The sequence below is a fragment of the Oncorhynchus clarkii genome, chromosome 10 (genome assembly GCF_045791955.1).
Source record: "Oncorhynchus clarkii lewisi isolate Uvic-CL-2024 chromosome 10, UVic_Ocla_1.0, whole genome shotgun sequence".
Taxonomy (NCBI): domain Eukaryota; kingdom Metazoa; phylum Chordata; class Actinopteri; order Salmoniformes; family Salmonidae; genus Oncorhynchus; species Oncorhynchus clarkii.
The window spans coordinates 29386850-29408104 of NC_092156.1; the positions used below are offsets into that span (position 1 = coordinate 29386850).

General features: G+C 41.1%; 2 protein-coding genes across 7 annotated transcripts in view; one reads left to right on the forward strand and one right to left on the reverse strand.

Moving 5' to 3' along the window:
* On the forward strand, positions 1 to 1195 carry LOC139418245 (ER membrane protein complex subunit 6). Of its 4 annotated transcripts, none has more exons than XM_071167546.1 (2): positions 1 to 198; positions 395 to 1195. In XM_071167546.1, the coding sequence occupies exon 2, from the start codon at positions 425 to 427 to the stop codon at positions 755 to 757; it is 333 nt and encodes a 110-aa protein (XP_071023647.1). In that variant the 5' UTR covers positions 1 to 198; positions 395 to 424; the 3' UTR covers positions 758 to 1195. The 4 variants fall into 4 exon arrangements, with proteins under 4 accessions (XP_071023647.1, XP_071023646.1, XP_071023649.1 ...); XM_071167545.1 differs by having other exon boundaries at positions 7 to 198; positions 392 to 1195; XM_071167548.1 differs by having other exon boundaries at positions 9 to 95.
* Positions 1193 to 21255, reverse strand: part of LOC139418243 (P2X purinoceptor 5-like) — a 27073-nt gene continuing 7010 nt past the window's right edge. Inside the window, exons 2-13 of one of the 3 annotated variants that reach the window (XM_071167542.1) lie at positions 11907 to 12057; positions 10939 to 11010; positions 10268 to 10343; positions 9876 to 9960; positions 9617 to 9697; positions 6786 to 6927; positions 5787 to 5920; positions 5325 to 5418; positions 5148 to 5213; positions 2942 to 3024; positions 2602 to 2793; positions 1193 to 2024 (exon numbers count right to left, since the gene is read on the reverse strand). In XM_071167542.1, the coding sequence (XP_071023643.1) occupies positions 2012 to 2024; positions 2602 to 2793; positions 2942 to 3024; positions 5148 to 5213; positions 5325 to 5418; positions 5787 to 5920; positions 6786 to 6927; positions 9617 to 9697; positions 9876 to 9960; positions 10268 to 10343; positions 10939 to 11010; positions 11907 to 12057 (1189 nt within the window). In that variant the 3' untranslated portion in view covers positions 1193 to 2011. Of the gene's footprint in view, positions 2794 to 2941; positions 3025 to 5147; positions 5214 to 5324; positions 5419 to 5786; positions 5921 to 6785; positions 6928 to 9616; positions 9698 to 9875; positions 9961 to 10267; positions 10344 to 10938; positions 11011 to 11906; positions 12058 to 21255 lie in introns of all 3 variants that reach the window. The other 2 variants (XM_071167541.1, XM_071167543.1) reach the window with 2 other exon arrangements.

Genomic DNA, 21255 nt, shown 5'->3' on the forward strand with positions numbered 1-21255 from the left:
GGCAGATTCAGAAAGACGGGTCGCATCGCAGTTACCTTTGCGCCATTTAGCTACAATCAGCTTTAGTTCTGTAATTACATTCCAGTAGTGAAGGGGTTAGTAAATCCATTGACATGGAATATTAAGTGTCACAAACTAGCTATGTGCCTTTGATGTGTTTGTGAAGTAAACGAAGCATTCTATATTATTTTTAATTCGGTGAGTAAACCGCTTGCTAGCTGCTAACGTTAGCTCCCAGTGTCCAGATGTCAGCTGGCAAGCCGGTTCGCTAGTGACAAAAATGCTTGCTTTAAACAAGATTATGTAGAATTTGTACGATACAATAACGTATATGCAGCAATGTAAGCATTCAATATTATGTCATGATTTTCTAATGACCTCTTGTTTGCAGCAGTCATCGCTGGAAAACAAACGAGGTGCCGACATGGCCTCAGTCGTAGCGAAACGAGAAGGACCACAGTTCATCAGTGAGGTTGCTGTGAGAGGCAACGCCGCAGTGCTGGACTACTGCCGGACGTCGGTGTCAGCTCTGTCGGGGGCGACAGCGGGCATCCTTGGGCTCACAGGACTGTACGGATTTATCTTCTATTTCCTCGCCTCGTTCCTCCTCTCCCTTCTTCTCATCATCAAGGCCAGTCGCAGGTGGAACAAGTGCTTCAAGTCTCGGCGGATGCTCTTTACAGGAGGGCTTGTTGGAGGTCTTTTTACCTACGTCCTGTTCTGGACTTTCCTCTACGGAATGGTGCATGTGTACTAATAAAATTTACCAGAATGTTGAGCAAGTTTTAAACCTAATGTCATGTAAATCCAATTATGATTGTCTAACTGCCCGCAAAACTTTGTAGATATAGGCGATTGATTAAATACTTTGCTAGATTAACTGTTTATTATACAGCTACGTGAAGTATGTCTGTCAGCAACTCTATTTATACATAAACTAAAACATGTCCTGCTTTCTCTCATTTACTGAACTGTTAACCGCTGCAGTATGTTATTGTTTAGCTCTGCTCTTTTGCATCTCTAGGATAACAGAATTTACCAAATGTTGTCATCTAGCAGTTGATACATGTTATAATAAACATTGATGGGTAGTAGGCATCAGAGTGATGTGCCTGATGATAACATATTTTTCAAGTAGTGTAAATAGGATATAACGGCTCTGGTTGGATCCTTCAAAATAAATAACTCCATACAACCTGTTTGTATAATTTATTGATCATAAGATTTGGCAGAAAACTGATATGTTGATTGTTCTAACAATGGCCATTAGCCCTAAAAATGCAGTATCATACAATATTTTGCATTTAAATGAAATACATTCAACAACTTGCCTCATACTCTAGTTCTGGCTTTGTATTTACAGACATATTGAACAGGACAAGGCAGAAGTTACAAGCAATCACAAATGAGAAGTATCTATGATAGACAACCTTACACCCGGTGTATTTATCAATTGTGTTTAAAAGCAACCGTTCTCTCACGATGTATTCCATCATATGACTCAAGGATTTCATTTTACTACAAGCGGTCTGTCAAGGTTTGGAGGAACACCGCTGCCAGCATAATAACCTAGTTGAATACTCTGTAATGGTTTGATTGCATGGCCTAATTGACCCATCAACAGATGCATTATGATTCGATCTTGGAACAAGTAAATAAGACGTCAGAAACAGAATAGTGCTTTTTCTCTTTGATAAATATCTCGCTTCTTGGAGTGTGCATTATCATTGCAGCACTAAAAGTGTAAGGAGAGGAGAGCATTTCTATTTTCCACCCCATCAGTCATCATGTCCAATCAGGACATGCATCACTACTGAGAGACAGGAAAACCAGAGCCATTTATCAGCACCAGTAACCTCTGCTGGAAGAGGAGATGGAGGGTGGGCATTGGGATCAGGACCTCACCCACCCTCGTTTTACTTTCCACCTGCTACAGGACCCAGTTTAGACATCTTGACAATAGCAGAACTTCTTTGTTTCGGGTCTCTCTTGAAATACAGGTCTTCTGACCTCAATGGGACAACCTGTGTTAATAAAGGATAAATAAAAATGTGTCTCACAGAGCCACCTCTTGCCTTTTGGGAGCCCTAAGCGGGAATTGTTTTAAATAACATTTCCTGCAGTTCTACACATTTTGCCTTGACAAATGCCATGTTAATATGATATCTGGGTGTATAAACAAAATCAATGGGGGCCTTCTGGAGGTAAAGGGCCCCTGGAGGTCAGGGCCCATGGGCACGTTCCCTTCGAGCCCAGCAGGTAATTCAGCCTTGAAGGTTTATTTTATTTATTTAACTAGGAAAATCAGTTAAGAACAAATTCTTGTTTAGATAGCTGACTAGACTAACTTACCTAGCAATCTTATAAAATGTTAGCTGACATGGGCTAATAGAGTTACTGTCAGTGACTGACATTATAGAAGAACTGCTGATGCACTACCAATTTTTTTAATTGCACGTAAAATCAAAGTTAATTGGTTGTGTACACAAAGTTGTGTATTCTACTATGCTATCTCAACAGTAAGTTGTCCTACGTGCAGCTTCTAGTCTGGTGTCTCACTCTGAATTAATCGGTTAGTGTCGTGGAGGGTGAGTATTATACCGTTGCCCCACAGTTCGTGGAGAGAGAATGTGAACCTCATTTTTCTCTCCGGTTTTAGGGTCCTGTTTCTCCTCATTTTTTGGAGAGAGTGTGGTAAGCTCGTGTTGTTCCCCAGCATGTTTCCTGTGTTTTCTTGTGTCTCGGTTCACCAATGTCTTCGCAATCTCTTTGTGCTTCTTGATCCGTTCTTTCCTGTTAAAGGGATATTTTATTTGTTTTACTGAAAGACAGAAAGAAGTAGCAAGGCAAACAATCCAGGACTGAAATGATTTACTTTACTGAATAAACGACAAAGTGTAAATTCTGTAGTTAGTAGTAATACCATGTCATAGTGTCTTACTTGAGAATCTCAAATTTCCTGTCTCGGTAGAAGGAACTCGTGCTCAACATGTAGACAAATATCATATCACATGCAAATTTTCCCTGAAACAAAGGTAAGGTTCAAGTCAAGACATACAATAGAGTCACATTAATCATGATAGAAATAAGGCTAACACCCCCAATAAAGCTTCAGGCAACTTCACAGGCCATAGTAAAAAAAACAACAAAAAAAACACTAACTGTCCTGTGGATGTGTACAGCAGACTTCAAAGAGCTGTCTCCTCAGATGAATAAGACTGAAATAGGGCACTAAAACATTTTGCCAGGGGGCAGAGGGCTTCTGAATGCCAAATTGACCCCTATACACCCAAGGTACTCCTGTAGATATGATAGGTTTAGACAGTGAAAAGAAAATGTAGCGATATTGCTTAGACCTACACAAATGTTTCAGATCTACAAACAAGGGGATAGGGATCGATTTGGAATGAAGAAGATTAGTATATTGTATGAAAAACGATAGGGTATCGCCCTCTTGTGGTGATACAGTGCATTCAGAAAGTATTCAGACCCCTTGACTTTTTACATATTTTGTTACATTACAGCCTTACTATAAAATGGATGAAATTAAATACAAATCCTCATCAATCTACACACAGTACCCCATAATGACAAAGTGAAAACAGGTTTTTAGAAATGTTTGCAAATTTATTACAAATAAAAAACAGAAATACCTTATTTACATAACTATTCAGACCCTTGGCTATGAGACTTGAAATTGACCTAAGGTGTATCTTGTTTCCATGGATAATCCTTGAGATGTTTCTACAACTTGATTGGAGTCCACCTGTGGTAAATTCAATTGATTTGACATTATTTGGAAAGCCACACACCTGTCTATATAAAGGTTCCACAGTTGACAGTGCATGTCAGAGCAAAAACCAAGCCACGAGGTCGAAGGAAATGTCTGTAGAGCTCCGAGACAGGTTTGTGCTGAGGCACAGATCTGGGGAAGGGTACCAAAACATTTCTGCAGTGGCCTCCATCATTCTTAATTGGAAGAAGTTTGGATCCACCAAGACTTTTCCGAGAGTTGGCCACCCAGCCAAACTGAGCAATCAAGGGAGAAGGTCCTTGGTCATGGAAGTCACCAAGAACCCGATGGTCACTCTGAAAGAGCTCCAGAGTTCCTCTGTGGAGATGGGAGAACCTTCCAGAAGGACAAACATCTCTGTAGCACTCCACCAATCATGCCTTTATGGTAGAGTGGCCAGATGGAAGCCCCTCTTCAGTAAAAGGCATATGACAGCCCACTTGGAGTTTGCCAAAAGGCATCTAAAGGACTCTCAGACCATGAGAAGCAAGATGCTTTGGTCTGATGAAACCAAGATTGAACTTTTTGGCCTGAATGCCAAGCGTCACATCTGGAGGAAACCTGGCACCATCCCTACGGTGAAGAATGCAGCATCATGCTGTGGGGATGTTGTTCAGCAGCAGGGACTGGGAGACTAGTCAGGATTCAAGGGAAAGATGAACGGGGCAAAGTACAGCTATATCCTTGATGAAAACCTTCTCCAGAGAGCCCAGGACCTCATACTGGGGCGAAGGTTCGCCTTCCAAAAGGACAACGACCATAAGCACACAGCCAAGACAACACAGGAGTGGCTTTGGGACAAGTCTCTGAATGTCTTTGAGGGGCCCAGCCAGAGCCCGGACTTGAATTTGATTGAACATATCTGGAGAGACCTGAAAATAGCTGTGCAGCGATGCTCCCCATCCAACCTTACAGAGCTAGAGAGGATCTGCAGAGAAGAATGGGAGAAACGAGACTCGAGACTGTAATCACTGACAAAGGTGCTTCAACAAAGTACTGAGTAAAGGGTCTGAATACTTATGTAAATGTGATATCAGTTTTACATTTTTAATACATTTGCAAAAAACTCTAAAAACCTATTTTTGCTTTGTCATTATGGGGTATTGTGTGTGGCTTGATGATGGATTTTTAAAAAATAATCTATTTTAGAATAAGGCTGTTACGTAACAAAATGTGGAAAAAGTCAAGAGGTCTGAATTCTTCCCGAATGCATTGCATTTCAAAGCATTTGATAGCATCCAACCTGGGCATGCTGCATGAAACAGAATTACAGAGAAATATTTTTTTGGGGGAGAAAATAGACAAGCATGTGTATTGGAAACAAATTAAAACACAAATCTATTAAATTACTTACCATGCCCATAATAGCGAGCCCAGACCCAATAGCTATTACTGTGGGAATGATATTGAATTTTCCAGCCTGAAGAACACAACAAAGAACAAAGAACATTTGATCTGACACAGACTGTAATATTACTACTACCAACCCATACAATTAGACAAGTAAGTGTAGCTAGAATCACTGTCATACCCGTCCATTCACCATGATATCAAAGCGAATCCCATAGACTTTATACAAAGTCCGATAGCTCTCTCCAGCTTCATCTTTGTAATAACGGGCATATCTGGAAAACAAACAAATCAGCTGTTTGGAACAGAAATGTCAACAACTGCTTGGTAGAGATAGATCTGACATTAAATACAGTACTTGGAGAGAGCTCAAGCTTGATTAGCTCAAGCTAATAACTTTTCAGAATTAGTGCATGGATTATTATATCTGCATGAACTAAAATGTGCTTAAGATGCAGTACAGGGATCTTAAGCACAACAAATTTGAAACCTGTGGTAAAATTGGATTCATAAAATATCATGCGAATTGCAACACCAACAAAAAATGGGGACCCGTTTCGGCTCATGAGCACCACTTTCAAAACTACTAGCTGAAATTATACAAACGTTTGGGAACATTACTTTAATGCATGTCAAGATGTACCTGAAGTTGTAGCCTGATGTGACAGAGCTGTTTAGGTTCATATCCAAACGAGTAAAGCTGTACTCTGGGTTACACTGTGAGTAGTCCTTATCCAAATCACAGTTCCACTCAATCAGAATTCCAATTGACCCACCCTGAGAGACAGAGAGTGAGAGAGAGAGAGAGGGAGAGAGAGAGAGGGAGAGGGAGAGAGAAAGATTACACTATTTATGAATAAACACCTGTGCTTGACGTTGCTCTAAATATGGAGAAGAACTCTATTGCCCTGCTATTCAAGATGTACTTTCTTAACCTTGACTATGAACTGTGGTCACATTTACATCAACTCCTCGTTAAACATTAACAACTAGGAACATAAACATACTGTACTTCACAACATTAAAACTGGCAACTCTAATGATAACACAGTAGCTACTACACTGCTGATCATCTTCGCCATATATGGTAAGAATGGCTCTGGTTAACCCATTGTCTTGTTCTATGCTGGGTGTTCGGCTATATTAACAACAAAAGTTAGTGTTTACTTGTAAATGTCTACCCTGAGCTTACTAGGGAGTTGAGGTGAAAGCACTTTATGCAGGGCTCTGTGACAAGTCGCTTAATACAGATCTAGCAACTGCTATGTTTCATATTGTTGTTGTAAATATGCAACCATCATTGTTATTAATTTAAATGTCAGGCCTAATGACTGCATCCTACATGGCAAATGTCCAATTAAATGTAATCAAAATTATGGTAATTACCTAACTGCCTGAAAGCAAGCATCATTATCATATGGACTGGAGGAAAAGAGAATTACACCACTCCCACACTGCTTGGATAGAATGATGAAAGCCTGAAAAGCCTAATTTGGATTTAGTGGACTCAGTGTTTAACAATAAACCCAACCCTCTATGCCAGGTCTCTCTCTGCCAGGGAAAGCTGTCTCCTGATCTCAATGGGACAACTTGGTTAAATAAAGGATCAATTGAAAGATAAAAAAAAAATACATTTATGTACCACTACAGCCATGTCCTGAAAATCATGTCCAGTCCTGCTGACTAGGTCTCCCAGACGGAAGATGGGGCAGTAGGGATGTAGGTCGTTGTCATAGGAACATCTCTTTAGATAGGAGTCATTACCGGTGTCCAGGACATTTGACCTGCGGGAAAAGGAGACAGAACAGGACATGTCATTTTTTTTTTTATATATGATTAGTAGTCCAGTATCATACTTTCCTTGGCTAAATCTAAAAAAGGTCATAGGCCTAAACCAGTAAGAATGAACAATTAAGTTATCTTATCAGATTGAAATGACACGCTTTTCTCTTTAACCCTTAGATAAGGAATAGCACAGAGTTACATATATCATCTATAATTTCTTAAATAGCTCATATGGCACTGCAAATATATTATGCTATTTCAAGCTGCACATCTACTAAACTGTTAATTTTATTCATGCTGCTCATTCAGTAACTTCAAATCTGTCGTTCTGACCCTGAACAAGGTAGTTAACCCACTGTTCCTAGGCCGTCATTGAAAATAAGAATTTGTTCTTAACTGACTTGCCTAGTTAAATAAAGGTAAAAAAATATATGAAGTAACTTCATAGTTCAAGCACTTCATAGTTTAGACACTTTCCATTCCATATGCACAATGTAGGGGAGAGTGGGGTATGTTGAGACATTCTTTTACATTCAGTATCACTACGTCAAGGGAAATAGAGTATTCTTTCTAACAAATATATGTACATTTATTTCAGGAAATTGTGTATTCCTGGATATAATCTGAATTATTGTAAACATAACAGTTTTGAAAATATAGTTTGTACAAAACAAGTGGTCTCTTGGCACAACTTACCCTGGGTATGGGGTAAATTGAGCATAGGGACAGCGTAAGTTGAGCCACTTTGGGGTAAGTGGGTGCTGGTGTCCTGTGCCAGTGGCGGGTGATGGTAGGTCAAAGTTGAATTAATGGAATGGGAGTGTGGTATAATTGTACATCTTCAATGTATGCCTAAGTTCAGCTATACACTGAGTATACAAAACATATTTCCATAACATAGACTGACCAGGTGAATCCAGATGAAAGCTATGATCCCTTATTGATGTCACTTGTTAAATCTACTTCAAATCAGTGAAGAAAGGGAGGAGACAGGTTAAAGAAGGATTTTTAAGCCTTGAGACAACAGAGACATGGATTGTGTATGTGTGCCATTCAGAGGGGGAATGGGCAAGCAAAAATATTTAAGTGCCTTTGAACAGGGTATGGTAGTAGGTGCCAGCGCGCACTGGTTTGTGTCAAGAAATGCAACGCTGCTGGGTTTTTCACGCTCAACAGTTTCCGGTGTGTATGAAGAATGGTCCCCCACCCAAAGGACATCCAGCCAACTTGACACAAAACTGTGGGAAGCATTGGAGTCAACATGGGCCAGCATCCCTGTGGAACGCTTTCGACAACTTGTAGAGTCCATGCCCCAACAAATTGAGGCTGTTCTGGGAGCGGGGTTCCTAATGTTTGGTATACTCAATGTAGATATCTCTGTTTAATATCACTTACTCTTCCATTTCTGGACCAGAGGTCTGGGCCAGGGATGATGTTTCGATGTGCCAATTCATAGGAACGTTTTATGCATTTGAGGATACTAAGCCCATGAAACTGGTCCACGAGATTCTTGATATGTTTAGCAAGCTCAGACTCCATTGTCATCAGATAAGACAGTGTGTACCTCTGCTACTCTAACATAGCCTCTCTTTCACACAGGTTCATGTTCATTTTATTTTTTGTCAATGTTCCTCGTCAGTGTCATTCAGTACATTTTCTCAGCCCTTACTGCTGCTCAAATGGACTTCCCTTCTCTGACTTCCTTGGCTGCACTCTCAAGAACCTCACGGGGGGGTTAGACCCCTGCTTGTTTTATGTTTGTATATACGGGGATGATGATGTCAGCTCTGTAACAATACAAATCTTGAGTTCATATGCATGACACATTGCAAAAATACTATGCATAAAATTGACAAAATGTTAACATCAACTTCACCCAAAGGCAAACATTTTGACCATATTTGCCCACACAGCTTCAAGGATGCACTTTCATGCTAGGTTTAGGACCTCATATTGTAGCTTATAAGAGGCCCCAACTGATGTACAAAACTATCTGCTTTGGTTAGAAACCTGAAACCTCCAACACAATACATTAATTTTTTAGACCTAACTTGCTTACCACTTTTTCCATGTGGTTTCAATCCTTTACAGACTCAATGAAATGAGGACCTCTTCTTAAATATTTGGTCACATTCATTTTATGTATGGTTTCCTAGAAACACTCTCCCCTAATCAAAAGATCTACAACTGAAATTATGAATCATGAATTGGCAGAGGTCTGATGTCTCTGTGCTTTCCGATTAGGCTTGAAAAGACAACACCGATGTTCTGGCTGATGAACCCTTCTACAACAACAGCCTTACTTACTGACATGAGAGAACAGTGAGCCAATCAGATCTGTTCTGACACCTGTCCTGGACTGGGCCTGCTCTGCTGTCAAGGACGTCTCAGATGACCGCTCCACTGTCTCACTGAACACACACATACACACACGCACCCAGTATGCACGTGCACAGACACACACACACACACACATTCACTGGGCCCTGGGCGATATGGCTATGGGTGTATATAAATAGAAGGGACTGTGCACCATCATAGCTATCCAAAGCAGTTCTAGGACATGTATCCCCCACTGCCCTACTTACACATACTTAATGATCTATGTCACTGACACTGACTGTTTCCCTAGAGACAGATAGCCTCTACTACCATGAAGTCTGCATGAACAAGCCCCACTTCACTTACTTGGAGAATTCAAACTTCGGAAACCTGACAGAGTTCTTGATGTAAATTGTGAAGATTTCTGCCTTGCTTAATAAGGCCTCCCTGGAAAGTAAGGGGAAAGTGTTAAATCACAGTGACTTCTACATAATGGAAAATAGATGATCAGGACAAGGTACTTCAGAATACTGAAGTACATAACATAGTTTATGTAGTGGGTACATTTATACTGAGACTCAATGCAAAAGTGACAATTTCACAGCAAAAGAGGATGAATTCTCACAAGGGTTTACGTCCCGTCTCAACAGGACACCAGCCATGTATCTCACAGGTCCCTGTAGAGTTTAAACACAGGCCGGTCTTCACCCCTGCAGGGGAAGGTAAAGATCTCTGTCAACATCCTGGAAAGACATAATAATCTTGGGGGAAATTAGGGTGAAGGGTAATGCGTAGGAGTTACCAACGTTGAATCATTTTGGCATGCAATATTTTTCTAAGGAATTTCCTAGAGAGACATTTGTCCAATTCCAACGCTGGTGATTCTCATAAGCTTTCTACACATTAGCGGTATACATGTGCATCTAAGCCAGTGTTAATCTGTAAATAAATGTTAATATTGTAAATGTAAATAGAAATTAGATAAAGACTGCCCCAGTTTACCATATTAGTCCTTACCATTGCCAGCAACTACCGCCTCACCCTCAGCACAATCCTCATTGTTTACACATTGGCCATCTGGCACCTTAGGGCTCTGGAGAACATAGGACACATTGCTGCAGTTAAAAATGCCAGCCTGTATTCAAAGCAGTGTATTGAAGAGCCTAGAGATGATGACAACATACAATAGCATGGTGACCACAGTGGGGAGCACCATTTGAATGCTAAAGCAATTTAGGAAAACACAATGTTATTGGACCAGTGAACAGTGAGACACTGAACCCTTCATACTATGAAGTTTTTATCTTCATTAAATATAATGAATCAATCATTCATAACTTATCATAGTGGCACTGAAAGCGTACTTTAACATCAAATAAGCAATTATTGGAAGACAATGGCAAGGTCAAGCCATCTTTCTCTGAGGAAAGAACTGTTGGGCCTGAGGCATTACAAATAAAGCTCTATGCAGTTTGGATTCTGACATCCGCCTCAAATTACTAGCCGTTTTTTTCTGCTTACTTTGCTGACTTAGTGGAGTTTAATATCCTTGTTTGATTGGATCATTAAAGTATTGCTATCTCAGCTGCACAGTCATCCAATCTCTATCTCAGGGGGATATTTGAAAATAAATTCCATAAACAAGACTTTGTCTAGATTATTGTAGTACGAAATTGATTTTCACTCACCTCAGCACAGAACCCAAGGCTCTGATGCGGGGTCTCGATGTAATTTGTAACAATGAAGAAAACCTGTTCACCCTGAAAAACAACAACAAGCTAAAACTATACTTTCCTCAATCAGGTTAGTCAGGGGACTGATGGACTGTGTGTTGACTATACAAAATTAAGTCCCTAAATACATATTCTTTAGTCAAAACCTTTAATAAGCTTAAATATAAATAGCACAGTTTCTCACCACATATTAATATAGTTTTACAAAATACAAAATGAAGGAGATCCAGTGGTGGCTGACTGGGCTCACCATGTGGACAAGAGCAAGCTTTTCTATTGAATCTGTTTATCATTGAGTCGCTAAAGGTTAAGTGAATTATACTGATTAGAGTTGAGAATCAACTCCCTATCTTTTATTTAACAAGACAGATGAAATGGAGTGTCTATTGAGGAAACAGACTCATAGCTAAAATGCATATAACGATTGTCCTGTTGCTCTACAGCCTGTACAGTATAACGTCCAATGACATTTCCATGACCATACAAGATAAACATGATTTAAAGAAGAGTTGAAGAGCACTCTAAACACGTGTCAACTTCTCATATGCTAAAACAGTACCAAATGGATGTTCAAAATAGCTGACAAAGATGCTGATGCCAATGTTTCATAAAGTGCACTTCTCTCATGCTATAGCCAGATATACTGTCTCTGTGGATGTGATGTAAAGCTGCATGTGGTGGCGTGTTACTTTAAAATTCAGTTGGGTGTGATTGAAAACCGATGAGTGAGTTAATGGAGATACCTCATAAAAATGTTACTCATTGTACTTGAAAACATACAATATCAATGACATGCTATATCACTGACTGAGCTTCGGCTTCAACTCAATAAGACTTGAATTATTAATTTAGCAGTAGGCTGTGTACTGTGTGTCGGCTCTACCTGTTTACATAAAACCTCCCAAAAAGTCCCTGAATCTCACCGTTGGAGGTATGACATAATCCTCAGGCCCCCACAGGCGAAGTCCAGTTTCCGTGTTGTTGGTCATGACCACTCCTTTCAGCTTGGTGATGACAGAGCTCTGGACGGTCTCCTCCCTCGATTGGTACCCCTTCTTAAACACTAAAACCCACCTGAGAATTTAAACACACTGATTATTGATTGATTGATTATTTTCTGTAAATTCATTAATTTTAACTCTCGGTCACATATGAAAATAGAGTAGTTGTCAGTCACGTATAAAATTAACATGGATGGTTATTTGAACAAACTTGGATCCTTCATGTGCTGAGTGCAGAGTGTTCATAAGACACAAATGTCAAATGCATTCTATAACACTGTTATAGAATACTGTAATACATGGTAATGAGATGAGGGAGAGGAGGCAGTCATGAAAGGATACTTTCATTTTGTGGAGGAATGATTTGTCTCTGTGACATGGGTGGATTATTTAGGGTCAAAAGTAATGTAACAAAAAAATGGGTACATGATGTTAAAAGTTAATGACGGTAGCCTCGTGAAGGGGAGATATATAATCCTTCTGGAATTCTAGGTCTCTGGAATTATTATTGCAAAAATATATTTTAAAAAGTATATTGTCTGTATACTCTCATAGTGCATCAAGATAGTCATCTGAGGGTACCTTGGTAAAGCTGGTTTGAGATTCGATATTCACCAGACATTAGGACCTAAAAACTTCAATAGCTCCCAAATGATTTGAGCTACATACAGTACCTCAGGTTGGATTATTTATGAAGGAAAAAAGGTGTACAAATTGCACGTCTTATTTTCCAGATTCCGACCCGTGTTTCATAATCACATGGCAACAGTGTAGGGAGCCTGGTGCTGTGGCAATGCAAATAGTTAGGAACTGTCAAACAAAATGCATGATCACAATATTCAAATTTCACCACGTGACTTTGCAATCTTATTTCTACTGTCCATTATTCCTTATATAGTGAAGCATGTTGCACACCCTTTAGTTTTCTCATACAATGAAAGGAAAGGGGGATACCTAGTCAATGATTCATACATTGTTTTTTTAAATCACTTAAAATTCAATAGCTCCTTGACCATGTGACCAAGACACCTCAAATCAACTTTGGAATGTTGTCCCTACCACAGCGTAGGGACACACATCACACCCTTTGGTTTTCTGAAGTTTAAAAAAAGTTATTTTACCGTCATTTATTCTTTCTAATCTTTTTTTACTTAGAAATTCAATATCTCCTTGGTCACATGACCTAAGCACCTTAAACCAACTTTGTATTGTTCACATCATAGGGAAACACATTAAACACTGTTTGGTTTTCCTATAAAGTGTTTACACAATTTTATAATCAATATTTGAACATGTAAAAATTCAATATCTCTTTAACCAGGTGACTTAGCAACCTCATTTCAACTGTCCATTATTCTTTATATAGAGAGGCAGGTTGCACACACTTGGGTTTTCCTATAAAATACATGATTTAATATAAATATATGAAAATGTAACATGTCAATAGGTCTTCAACCACGTCACTTAGCAGCCTCATTTCAACTGTCCATTATTCATTGGTTTTTATATACTGTATATATTTATAAAAAATCACACCAAATTCAATAGAACCTTAACCATGTGACCTTGACACCCCAAACCAACTTTGCAAAATTCACATGATAGGAACACACATCACACACCCATTGGTGGATTCATTTATTTTACCTTAATGTACTAGTAACATTTTTTACTTAGAATTTCTATAGCTCCATGATCTAAGTGAGCAGTCGGATTGCAGTGGTAATGAAGCTGCCCCTGCCTCAGTTGGTCATGAATGCTTGTGTATGTACTGTATCTCAGACCAGAGGGCAGACTCTGGAAGAAGCCAAACAGATTGTGAATTGAGTCCCCAGCTCTTTGTGTCGCCTTCTTCGTTTGCCTGTGTGTCATACAGCCTCTAAAGGCCTGAGCACTGCTGCTCTCAGCAGAGACAGCAGAGCCCATACTGACTACCTTCCGCAGCTTGATGTAAAATGTGGCAGGTGTAATAGCTCTGCAGGATTGTGGGAACTACATTGATGCGCCTCAGTCTCCATAGCAGGTAAATGTGAAATGTACTGTGTTTTCAGTGAAGTTAAGGCATCTGCCTGTAATAGTCCCTAAATAATTGAAATTGTTGACACATCAACCAGGATTAAGGGGCAAAACTAAAACTGTCGCTGAAACAAAGACAGTTCTTCAGAGTTTTTCGAGGAATGAAGGTGAGGAAGGCTCCACAGCATTCTCTCACTTGATCTTTCCTAGTTATTTTCAGATGATCTAATGTTGCTCTTTTGTAGCTTTGTCAACTATGTGTATGTTTTCTATACCTGTTTGCTTCTCTCACTGTAGGCTTTAAAGACAATCCCCACCCCTTGACAGCAACCCTTCTATCAGAACAGAGCTGCAGGCAGCTGAGCCAAAATGGAGGAAAACTAAACTTCCTAGGATGACCTATCACCCTTTCACTCCCTCTTCTCTACATGCTGCTAAAGCCACTTTCTATCACTCTACATTTCAAGCTTCTCTTTTTAACCGTAGGAAACAATTTTCTACCTTCTCCTCCCTCTAGCCACTCAAGCCATAGACTGCCAACAACAGGCTCCTGAACAGCTATCCCCAAGCCATAAGACTGCTAAATACCTAACAGAATGGCTATACAGACTATTTTATTTTTTATCTTTGCACTGTCTTTATGCACACTCACAGGAGTCTACAGTCATGGCCAAAAGTTTTGAGAATGACAAATATTCATTTCCACAAAGTTTGCTGCCTCAGTGTCTTTAGATATTTTTGTCAGATGTTACTATGGAATACTGAAGTATAATTACAAACATTTCATAAGTGTCAAAGGCTTTTATTGACAATTACATGAAGTTGATGCAAAGAGTCAATATTTGCAGTGTTGACCCTTCTTTTTCAAGACCTCTGCAATCTGCCCTGGCATGCTGTCAATTAACTTCTGGGCCACATCCTGACTGATGGCAGCCCATTCTTGCATAATCAATGCTTGGAGTTTGTCAGAATATGTGGGTTTTTGTTTGTCCATGTTACATTCCCCAGTTTCTGTGTTGTGGTTTTGTTTGTATGTGTGTTTCAGGAAATGGCTTCCTGAAATTCCCCCCAAGCAGCTGATTGGTCGGCCACATCGATGATTGGAGATCTGACCCCGCCCTCTCGTATCCCATTACAGACTCCTTCTCCAGCTATATAAGCCAGTGTTCTGTTGTTAATAAGAGAGATTATTGATATTATTGAACCATATCAGGCCAAACATAGAAATGGGAAAACTAGACACACAACATAGAATGCCCACTCAGCTCACGTCCTGACCAACACTAAAACAAAGAAAACACAAAAGAACTATGGTCAGAACGTGACAGTGTGTGTGTGTGCGTGTGTGCTGATGGGTAAATTCTGTGTTTGTTGTTGTTCAGAGTTTTTTGTTAAGTATTGTATAGCCGCTGCTTCTGAGGTATGTGTGTGCCAATAGGATGCAGTGGTTTTGATTATTGGAATTGTTTACTTACATTTGTGTTATTCTGTTTCATTTGTTCCCAGGGGGGAAGGGGAAGGCACCTAGGGAGTGCTTAGGCAAGAGGCATACATAACCCGTAGTATTTACTGTCTATACACACTAGGTAAGACCTCGGCGGACCACCCCCTATATTTTGGTTAGTGCACCAGGTGGTGCTAGTTAGGTAAGTAGTGGGGAGGCAGGTAAGGTAGGAGAGGGTAGGTTAGGTAAGTAGTGGGTAGGTAGGTAAGGCAGGAGAGGAGGCTTTGACATTTACTTTCTTTGCTTTGGTTCTGTTCAGCCCCTTTTTCCCAAATGCACTGTGTGAAGGAATAAATTCCCAGTAAACGGTAAATTCTCAGCCTTTTTCATTCTTACTCGCACCTACAATCCCATACCTCTTTTACTCCACGGGGGGGTCGAGTTGTAGCAGGGTGTTGCGTTCCCTCTAAGAGGCTATGTTTTGTTCCCCGGGACACTTAGTTATCACTTTTGCCTTATGGCAAGGTGCTCCATCATTCTGGAAAAGCCATTGTTCGTCACCAAACTAGTCCTGGATGGTTGGGAGAAGTTGCTCTCGGTGGATGTGTTAGTACCATTCTTTATTCATGGCTGTGTTCTTAGGCAAAATTGTGAGTAAGCCCACTCCCTTGGCTGAGAAGCAATCCCACACATTAATGGTCACAGGATGCTTTACTGTTGGCATGACACAGAACTGATGGTAGCGCTCACCTCTTCTTCTCCGGACAAGCTTTTTTCCAGATGCCCCAAAAAATCGGAAAGGGGATTCATCAGAGAAAATGACTTTACCCCAGTCCTCATCAGTCCAGTCCCTGTACCTTTTGCAGAATATCAGTCTGTCCCTGATGTTTTTCCTGGAGAGAAGTGGCTTCTTTGCTGCCCTTCTTGACACCAGGCCATCCTCCAAAAGTCTTCGCCTCACTATGTGTGCAGATTAGAGGTCGACCGATTAATCGGACTGGACGATTAATTAGGGCCGATTTCAAGTTTTCATAACAATCGGAAATTGGTATTTTTGGACACCAATAAAAAAAAAATGTTTACACCTTTATTTAATCTTTATTTAACTAGGCAAGTCAGTTAAGAACACGTTCTTACTTTCAATGACGGCCTAGGAACGGTGGGTTAATTGCCTCGTTCAGGGGCAGAATGACAGATTTTCTCCTTGTCAGCTCGGGGGATCCAATCTTGCAACCTTACAGTTAACTAGTCCAACGCAATAACGACCTGCCTCTTGTTGCACTCCACAAGGAGACTGCCTGTTATGCGAATGCAGTAAGCCAAGGTAAGTTGCTAGCTAGCATTAAACGTATCTTATAAAAAACAATCAATCAATCGAGTTAACTACACATGGTTGATGATATTACTAGATATTATCTAGCGTGTCTGACTGAGCATACAAGTATCTGACTGAGCGGTGGTAGGCAGAAGCAGGCGCTGTTAACATTCATCCAAACAGTACTTTCGTGCGTTTTCATTGTTCATTTCATTCAGCTCTTCATTGTGCGTCAAGCATTGCGCTGTTAATGACTTCAAGCCGATCAACTCCCGAGATGAGGCTGGTGTAACCGAAGTAAAATGGCTAGCTAGTTAGCGCGCGCTAATAGCGTTTCAAACGTCACTCACTCGCTCTGAGCCTTGGAGTGGTTGTTCCCCTTGCTCTGCATGGGTAACGCTGCTTCGATGGTGGCTGTTGTCGTTATGTTGCTGGTTCGAGCCCAGGGAGGATCGAGGAGAGGGACGGAAGCTATACTGTTACACTGGCAATACTAAAGTTCCTATAAGAACATCCAATAGTCAAAGGTTAATGAAATACAAATGGTATAGAGAGAAATAGTCCTATTATTCCTATAATAACTACAACCTAAAATGTATTACCTGGGAATATTGAAGACTCATGTTAAAAGGAACCACCAGCTTTCATATGTTCTCATGTTCTGAGCAAGTAACTTAAACGTTAGCTTTCTTACATGGCAAATATTGCACTTTTACTTTCTTCTCCAACACTTTGTTTTTGCATTATTTAAACCAAATTGAACATGTTTCATTATTTATTTGATGCTAATTTGATTTTATTGATGCATTATATTAAGTTAAAATAAGTTGTCACGTTCTGACCATCGTTCGTGTGTGTTTTCCTTGTTTTAGTGTTGGTCAGGACGTGAACTGGGTGGGCATTCTATGTTGGATGTCTTGTTTGTCTATTTCTATGTCTGGCCTGATATGGTTCTCAATCAGAGGCAGGTGTTAGTCATTGTCTCTGATTGGGAACCATGTTTAGGTAGCCTGGGTTTCACTGTGTGTTTGTGGGTGATTGTCCTTTGTGTCAGTTTGCACCAGTTTAGGCTGTTTCGGTTTTCACATTACGTTTATTGTTTTGTTTAATAAACATGGATCGCAATAGCCACGCTGCATTTTGGTCCGACTCTCCTTCTCATATAGAAAGCCGTTCATTCAGTATTGTTGTAATTGTCATTATTACAAATAAAATGTAAAAAATATTTTGATTAATCGATATCAGCTTTTTTGGTCTTCCAATAATTGGTATCGGTATCGGTGTTGAAAAATCATCATCGGTCGACCTCTAGTGCAGCTGCACTCACACCTGCCTGCTGCCATTCCTGAGCAAGCTCTGTACTGGTGGTGCCCCGATCCCGCAGCTGAATCAACTTTAGGAGACGGTCCTGGCGCTTGCTGGACTTTCTTGGGCGCCCTGAAGCCTCCTTCACAACAATTGAACCGCTCTCCTTGAAGTTCTTGATGACCCGATAAATGGTTGATTTAGGTGCAATCTTACTGGCAGCAATATCCTTGCCTGTGAAGCCCTTTTTGTGCAACGCAATGATGACGGTACGTGTTTCCTTACAGGTAACCATGGTTGACAGAGGGAGAACAATGATTCCAAGCACCACCCTCCTTTTGAAGCTTCCAGCCTGTTATTTGAACTCAATCAGCATGACAGAGTAATCTCCAGCCTTGTCCTCGTCAACACTCACACCTGTGTTAACGAGAGAATTACTGACATGATGTCAGCTGGTCCTTTTGTGGCAGGGTTGAAATGCAGTGGAAATGTTTTTGGGGGATTCAGTTCATTTGCATGGCAAAGAGGGACTTTGCAATTCATTGCAATTCATCTGATCACTCTTCATAACATTCTGGAGTATATGCAAATTGCCATCATACAAACTGAGGCAGCAGACTTTGTGAAAATTAAAATGTGTCATTCTCAAAACTTTTGGCCACGACTGTACACACTCACGCACACTGACACTCCAGCACACACAACATGCACACACATTTATACTGACTCTACACACATGCACACACACTCACATGCAACCATCACTTACACTGCTGCTACTCTGTTTATCATATCCTGATGCCTGGTCACCTTACCTCTATACATACTGTATCTAACACTATCACTCCAGTATTCCTGCACATTGTAATTATGGTATTGGAACTGACCCTGTATATAACTTCTGACTTTCTCATGTTCTTATTATTTCTTATTTTTATTTTTTGTGTTTTTGTTCTACCTTATGTTATTTTTAGCTCTTCGTTGATATTGATTACTGCATTGTTGGGTTTGGAGCTTGCAAGAAAGGCATTTCACTTGACTTGTGCACGCACAACTTGAAACTTGAAACTAATCCTCCACTCCCTCTCTGTCTGCGGATAACTTTGTCAACCACTTTGAAAAGAAGGCTGATGACATCCGCTCCTCATTCACTCAGCCTATTGAGTCCACTGGTCCCACTCACACAGAACTATCCTACGCTGACCTCTTTCTCTCCTCTCTCTCCAGATGAAATCATGCAACTTGTGAGGTCCAGTCTTCCAAACAACCTTCCCTATCGACCCCATCCCATCTTCCCGTCTCCAGACCATCTCTGCTGACCTTCTCCCATTCCTTACTTCCCTCATCAACCCTGACCACTGTCTACGTCCCCTCTGACTTTAAAATGTCCAGAGCCCCTTCACTTCTCAAGAAACCAACCCTCGACCCCTCTGACATCAAACTACAGACTGGTATCTCTGATCACATGCTGTCTCTGATCTCTGATCACATCTCTCATCTAATCAGTCAGGCTTCAAGACGGGTCACTCAAGTGCGACTCCTCTGTGTCAAGGGGGGCTCTCTACACTGCCAAAGCTTACTCTCTCTCCTCTGTTCTCATCCTCCTAGCTCTATCCACTGCCTTCGACATCGTGAACCATAAGATCCTCCTCTCCACCTTCTCAGGGCTGGGCGTCTCAGGCTCTGGACATTCTTGGATTGTATCCTACCCTGCAGAGGGCTTCTACTCGGTAACGTGGAGAGGATCTGTGTCTGCATTACGTACTCACTACTGGTGTCCCCCTAGGGCTCGGTTCTAGGTCCTCTCCTCTTCTCTCTATACACCAAGTCACTCAGCTCTGTCATATCCTCAAATGGTCTCTCCTATCATTGCCATGGGGATGACACTCAAATACTACTCCCCCCTCTGACACTCAGGCAGCGACACGCATCTCTGCGTGCCTGGCAGATATCTCAGCTTGGATGTCGGCCCACCACCTCAAGCTCAACCTCGACAAGATGGAGCTGCTGTTCCTCCCAGACAAGGCCTCTCCATCACAATTGACAAATCCCCGGTGTCTCCCTCCCAGAGTGCAAAGAACCTTGGCGTGACCTTGGACAACCCCCTGTCATTTTCTGCAAACATCAAAGCAGTGACTTGTTCCTACAGGTTCATGCTCTGCAACATCTGTAGAGTACGACCCTACCTCACAAAGGAAGCAGCGCAAGTCCTAATACAGGCACTTGTCATCTCCCGTCTGGACTACTGCAACTCGCTGTTAGCTGGGCGCCCCACTTGTGCCATCAAACCCCTGCAACTTATCTAGAATGCCGCAGCCTGCCTGGTATTCAATCAATCAATTCAACCAAGTTCATAGAAGAGATTAACCACAATGCCTTTCATATTCAAACTACAGAAGGACTTGAAAGAGAAATACCACTAGAAATTGGATTTAAATATTCAATTTAACAAAACATTTGACAAACTATGACAAATTAAATAATTCGAGCTTCTACCCTTCTGCCCAAACAATTTGAGCTACTTTTAAAAATCCACCTTTCCAGAAACAATTATCTCACCGTTGGCGCTTGTTTTTGACCACCTTCAGCCCCCAGCTGTGCCCTGGACACCATATGTGAATTGATTGCACCCATCTATTTTCAGAGTTCGTACTGTTAGGTGACCTAAACTGGGATATGCTTAACACCCCGGCCATCCTACAATCTAAGCTAGATGCCCTCAATCTCACACAAATTATCAAGGAACCTACCAGGTACAACCCTAAATCCGTAAACATGGGCACCCTCTTAGATATCATCAGGACCAACTTGCCCTCTAAATACACCTCTGCTGTCTTCAACCAGGATCTCAGCGATCACTGCCTCATTGCCTGCGTGCGTGATGGGTCCGCGGTCAAACGACCACCCCGCATCACTGTCAAACGCTCCCTAAAACACTTCAGCGAGCAGGCTTTTTCTAATCGACCTGGCCCGGGTATCCTGGAAGGATACTGACCTCATCCCATCAGAGGATGCCTGGTTGCTCTTCAAAAGTGCTTTCCTCGCCATCTTAAATAACCATGCCCCATTCAAAAACGTTGAACTAAGAACAGATACAGCCCTTGGTTCACTCCAGACCTAACTGCCCTTGACCAGCACAAAAACATCTTGTGGCGTTCTGCATTAGCATCGAATAGCCCCCGCGATATGCA

Coding starts and splice junctions, on each gene's coding strand:
- LOC139418245 (XM_071167546.1), top strand. CDS start 425: ATGGCCTCAGTCGTAGCGAAACGAGAAGGACCACAGTTCATCAGTGAG.